The sequence below is a fragment of the Halyomorpha halys genome, unplaced genomic scaffold (genome assembly GCF_000696795.3).
Source record: "Halyomorpha halys isolate HHAL.00 unplaced genomic scaffold, Hhal_1.1 Scaffold716.1, whole genome shotgun sequence".
Lineage (NCBI taxonomy): Eukaryota > Metazoa > Arthropoda > Insecta > Hemiptera > Pentatomidae > Halyomorpha > Halyomorpha halys.
The window spans coordinates 127,363-133,425 of NW_027112477.1; the positions used below are offsets into that span (position 1 = coordinate 127,363).

At 30.6% G+C, this 6,063-nt stretch overlaps 1 protein-coding gene across 1 annotated transcript in view; it reads left to right on the plus strand.

Annotated features, from left to right (window-relative positions):
* Positions 1–5,759, plus strand: part of LOC106685608 (probable cytochrome P450 6a17) — a gene marked incomplete at its 3' end in the record, with an annotated part of 22,614 nt that extends 16,855 nt beyond the window's left edge. Inside the window, 3 exon segments of the mRNA XM_067050313.1 lie at positions 2,164–2,357; positions 5,316–5,461; positions 5,541–5,759. Coding sequence (XP_066906414.1) covers positions 2,164–2,357; positions 5,316–5,461; positions 5,541–5,759 — 559 coding nt within the window.
* Between the last annotated feature and the right edge of the window lie 304 nt (positions 5,760–6,063).

Consider the following 6,063-nt stretch of genomic DNA (forward strand, 5'->3'; position numbering starts at 1 on the left):
ATAGTGAATTTGTTTGACGGGTCACTGGAGAGGATCTAGAAGGGTGAATTCGAGAGAGCGAATTTGTTGATCGGGTGAATTAAAAATTGTGAAATGGTGAAATTGAAGGAACAGAAAAGGGAAAGAAAAAAAAGGAATGAATTGAAATATTAGTATTTGCTGTATAAACTGAAATTGATTGTAAAAGGAAACTAGCGGAAAAAAACTGTTTTCTTTCTATTTTATTATAATTTAATTTAATTAAGCAATTTTAATGTAATTTATACATGTCCGATTACGGATGATCAGTATGCTGTGTGATGTAGCAACCTGATGTATTTGGCAGCATAGATGTATAAAATATTTCTCTTTCTCTCCCTGTTACATGTTACAATTAAGGAATTTACAATGAATAGTATAAGTAATAATATACGGCGTTTTTTAGTCGCCAGTAGTTGTTTCCATGTTAGCTGGTAGGTTATGTCCCCATAGCTGTTTTGGTGGCTGTAGTGTTTACTAGACCAGCAGGTAGCCGTATCGCTACAACATATAGTATTATTATATATTAGTGCTACGTTAAATAAAAAATAAAACGGTAACAATACATACAATACGGTAACATATACATTTTTTTTTTTTAATTATTCATTTTACATACCCACTACATATTTATACATTTTAATATCTGTTGGCTCTCATAATTTTACATTTAAATCTTTTTATATGTTTTAATCTCTTATTAACTATTTTATCTCAACGTTCGTTTTTTGACCGTTGGATTTTCGTTTTTCTAACGTCTTTGTCGACATGAACTCTTACGACTATTCCTGCAATTTCAAACAGTTTAGCAGAAATCTCTGCCTACAACTGTAAGTTATTTTTTTCTCTCTTATCTTATCTCTTATTTCTTCATTTTCTATTCTCCATATTTCTTCTTTTTTTTTTTATAACAATGTTTTTACATACTCCCCGTTAATTTATCCGTTTTTTTACACGCCCTTTATATATTGATACATTTTATTATTTTTTGGGCCCTCATTATTTTACATTTTACAACTTTTTATGTTGCTTTTTTTACTCTCACATTGACTATTTTATATCTACGATATATTTTTTTTTTCCGAACCCTCTAAAAAAACAGAAATAGAATGTGAATTAGTAGTGCATTACTGTGTAAGAAAAGTAATTCGTGTTGTGTCTTACCTTTTACTACCTTTGGTATTTTAAGGTTAAACGATATTTTGACCTTTAGATTTCATTTTATGTAACTTCTTTTGCCGACCTGCACTCTAGCAGCTTTTCCTGCAATTTATATCAATGTAGCCTGGATTCTCTTCCTATAACCTTACTCTCGCATTTCTTACTTTCTTCATTCCCTTTTCTCCATTTATTGCTTCTTATCCCCTGTTCTTTCCTTTTACAATATTGTTTTGTTTTTTTCATAGCTCTATTATTAATTTAACTAATTCTTTATAGATTCTTTGCACTGTATAATTTATTTATTACTCACATTTATATGTATATAAATAATAATGTAATCAATCTACTACTGTCTTTGTCCATAGTTATTAATCAACTTTTTTCTCTCTACATTATGGTTGTTGTCTTTTTGTTTTTATAGCCCTGATAAAGACCTAAAAATCAGTTCGAAACGTCGGCATAAATAAATATTTTTTGGTTTATTTATGTTTTTTCTTTGCTGACCGCATCCCTCGATCATCTTCTCCAATTATAAAACGGTAAAGTTAAATAACAAGATTTGAAACAATTTATTTATAACGAATTGGTAGGATTTTAAAGTATACAGTCTAAAACTATAGTTTATTATTAAATCCGAATGTTGAGGCATTTCGTCAATTCATAAAATCTCGAAAATCTGAAATATTTATCTGCTGAATGTTCTAAAACCATGCTAACTGAATATAAATGTGTGGCTAGAGCACAAGCGTCCTTTGATTTGTGACTAAAAACCGACACTCAACAGCTTGGCTGCAAATTCAAGCCAAGTTGTCCCCAGCCAATCCAAATAACTCATCCACACACTTGCGCAGGCGTGGATTTACCATAGTTTTGCAAACGTTTAGAAGTACCTTTGCTCTCCCCTCCCTCAAGAAAAAATCCATAAAATCAATATTATAATAATTTATTAAATTCATTTTGGTTGATGATGGCATAATATTTCAGGTAAAGGACCTCGCATTGCGGGCAACTGTCGACTCAGCAGTAGTTCATGGTTTTGGAATAGAACCAAAGTCATTTAAAGATTCTGAATTCAGTTTCCTGAAATTTGCTAACTACGAAAAACTGTTTAATGCCACCGTTCTACCCATGGTTTCTGGATTTTTTTTCCCTTTGATTAACAGACTGTTTAATTTAAGGTGAGACCAGTTATTATTTGTAAATAAGTATTATATATGAGTAAGTCTAAATTATCTTTATGAATGTGGACGACTATGTTGGGTTTTATGTATGTATATATTTTTTTTTACTATATTTGGAATTTTTATGTTTGATGGAAAAAATAAGAGAAAATTTTTAGAATTGAAATGATGGAATAATAACCACATTTAAAGAACGTTAAAAACTTAAAAGTGATTAGTACAAGAGCTCAAGAGGAGAAAAAAGGCAGTTATCTCACCTCAATTTTTGATTACTTTAATGAAAACTATTTATAATTACTAGTCAAAATTGATGAGTCTGCCAAGTATAGATAGGGTTAATATAAAATGGCGGCTGTTTAAAAGCGATAAAATAAATATATTTTTATTCGGAGCTCTATATCTTGAAAAGTAAAAACAACACCAGAAAACCTAAGAGAACATCATTTAAAGATGAGCAAATTTGCTAAAATATGAGCCCAAAAAGAGTTATTTACGTTCAATAGTTTTTGGAATATACCTTTTTAAAAAGCAACATTTCATAAAAATGTTGTATGGGACGTACTGAAAGATCAGTAGTTAAGTGAATTTATTTTGAAAAATCTATATCTCAAAAACCATTTGTCGTGCAAATGTCTATTAGTACTCAAATTAAAGCTAGTTTAATTTGTAATAAAGTAGTTTGTGATGTTTATCTTTGAAGGAGTAATAGTTTTCATGAAATTTGATAATATAAATTGATGTATAGTTGTTCGGAAAAATTTTTATTTGGCAAATTTATATTCATATGTGAATATCATAAAAACTACTACCCCTACGAAGATAAGTGTCATAAACTACTTTATAGCAAGTTAAATTTCCATTATTTTGAGTGTTGGCAGACATATGTGAGTCTTATTGATCTTGAGATATATTTTTTCAAAAATCCAACATTTTATAAGAACAACTAGAAATTAACATTTTGTGAGTTTATTTTATCAAATATCATAAAAACTACTAGTCCTACAAAGATAAACATTATTAACTATCTTATAGTAAATTGAACTAGCTTTAATTTGAGCGCTGGTAGACATCTGTACGTCCAATGGTTTCTGAAATGAAGTTTTTCATAAATCATATTTATTGTCCGAACAACTATAAATCAATTTATTTTAGCAAATATCATGAAAACTACTATACCTACGAAGGTAAAGGTAATTCACTTCGTTAAAGCCTATTATACTAGCTTTAATTTGAGTGCTAATAGAGATCTGTACATCACATAGTTCATGAGATATAGATTTCTCAAAATAAATTAACTAACTATTAATCTTGCAGTAGATGTTTTAGAAATTTTGCTTTTTAAAAAGCTATACCTCGAGAACTATTGGACGTAAATAGCTCTTTTAGGGCTAATATTTCAGCAAATTTACTCTTCTTTAAATAATGTTCTCTTAGATCTTTTGGTGTTGTTGGTAGTTTTTAAGATATAGAGCTCCGAATGAAAAATTAGTGTTTTTTTAAGTTTTTGAAACAGCCGCCATTTTTTATTCTCCCTACCTATACTTGACAGACTCATCAATTTTGACTATTAATTATACATAGTTTCCATTAATGTAACCAAAAATTGGGGTGAGATAACTGCATTTTTTTCTTCCCGGCTCTTGTACTAGATGTTTTCCCGCCTGTCGGCCATAACATTTGGAAAGACAGATTTGTTGCGACAGTTGACTGCCAAGAGGTATACATATGACATTACTTTTACAATCAACTATCACGTCAGACCCAGTTCAGCAATACTGTCACGACAGTAAGCTTTTATGACTATCAAATAGTTACACCATGGTAGTGAGTGCGACCTATGTCGCAATAACTGAAACTATACGATTGTTCACTATCGAGACGTATACATGTAAATAGTTAACGTGACAGTTGCTTCATTGTATCACTTGTAATATTAACTATCACGCCAGATCTAATGTGACAGAATAATCATAACTGTAGCTGTCATACAACGATTCTCCAAGGGTAATGTGTTGGGTGTAACGGATATTTTCAAAGCCCTAAGCGGGTATTTTTTGGTCGGGAGAATCCGTAACATTGGTAACCATGAAAGAAACCTTCCATAGGTTCAGTTGGAGATGCTATCTAGCAAAGGTGTATTGTATTATTCCGCTTCTTTCCAATAAAATGAAATAACAACATTTAATAATGATATTAATAATAATAGAAATAATAATATGATAATATAAGGAGCAATAATAAAATCCAAATTCAATAAAATGGATATGATGTTGATGGACGAAACAGACTAGATTGATACAGACGAAATATTCCCTCTTGAAGGGCGGTTAATATTATAAACCAAGCTATATTCTTATCGACGTACAGTCTGGTGAAGAAGTAATTGTTCCCGCTTTTTTTGGAGGAACATTAGTAAATAATTACCAAGAACTCACTTTCATTCATTATTTTTGTCTGAAATATAAGTTTACTTATCTTAGGCCAACCCATAAGACGTTAGTAAGTATTTTACTGGCCGATCAGAGGTCTAGATGGTTAGGCCTAGGTCAATCGTTCAGAGATCTACGGGTGGTGCCAGTTCAAATCCGGCCTGGGTCGTTGACTTTTTTCATTATGTGGTGGTCCCAAAAAATAAAAAACTTGACCCTCACCATGGTTAGAATAGGTTGGTAACCTCTAGATAACTAAGAAAACATCACCTTCGCTGGAATGCACACACACAAAAAAAAAAAAAGTATTTTAAACAATATAAATATATACTTCCACATTAACAATTGTTATAACACCTAGGATCTACTAATTACACCATTTAACTGGATTGTTAGGTTAAAACTGTGTGCTCGTTTTTCAAATACACAGTACTTTGGACTGTGATCTTGTGGAGTACTACCAGACTGTATCTGTCATCTAGAAAACTTAAATAATATCATTTCCACTCACTAGAAATGTTTTTAGGATGACTTCAAAAGAAGCAGAAGATTTTTTCGTTTCAATCACTAAAACAAATATGGATTATCGACAGAGTAGTAAAATCACTCGTGGTGATCTTTTGGATATAATATTAAAATTAAACAAAAAGAAGTTAGAGCAAGGCAAAAAAGGTTTTTATTTTTTATTTTTATATCTCTTTGATTTTGATAAATTTTTAAATATCTTAGTTCTAAAGAATGTTAATTTCAGCTTACTCAGACTTAGAAATGTCTGCTCATTCAGCTACTTTTTTTATGGATGGTGTAATGACTTCAGCAGCTGTTCTATCCTTTATGCTAATGGAGTTAGCGAACCATCAAGATGTCCAAGAAAAACTTAGAAGAGAAATTTTCTCGGTTGGAAAGGAACCAGTGGATTTTGATTTCGATAAAATACATTCTATCTCCTATTTACAAATGGTGTTAGATGGTAAAACGTTTTACATTTTTTTTTTTTTTTGTATTTTTTAATTATCTATTTACAATAAATTTTAAAGTTTTTATATGAAAAGCATACCATGAGACTATGTTTGTAGCACAGGAGCCTGGAACTCAGTCCATAAAACATGGTATATATAAAAATAATTTTAAAACTTTTTTATCCAGAAAAATGGACTTCAATCAGTCAAATATCTTCCATTCTGTTCGACGACCTTTTGCCATTTTCATGGTTACTTCATGATTTAAGGCTCATAGAACTACTGTTCCTTCCTTCCTTTTGGGCTTCCCATGTG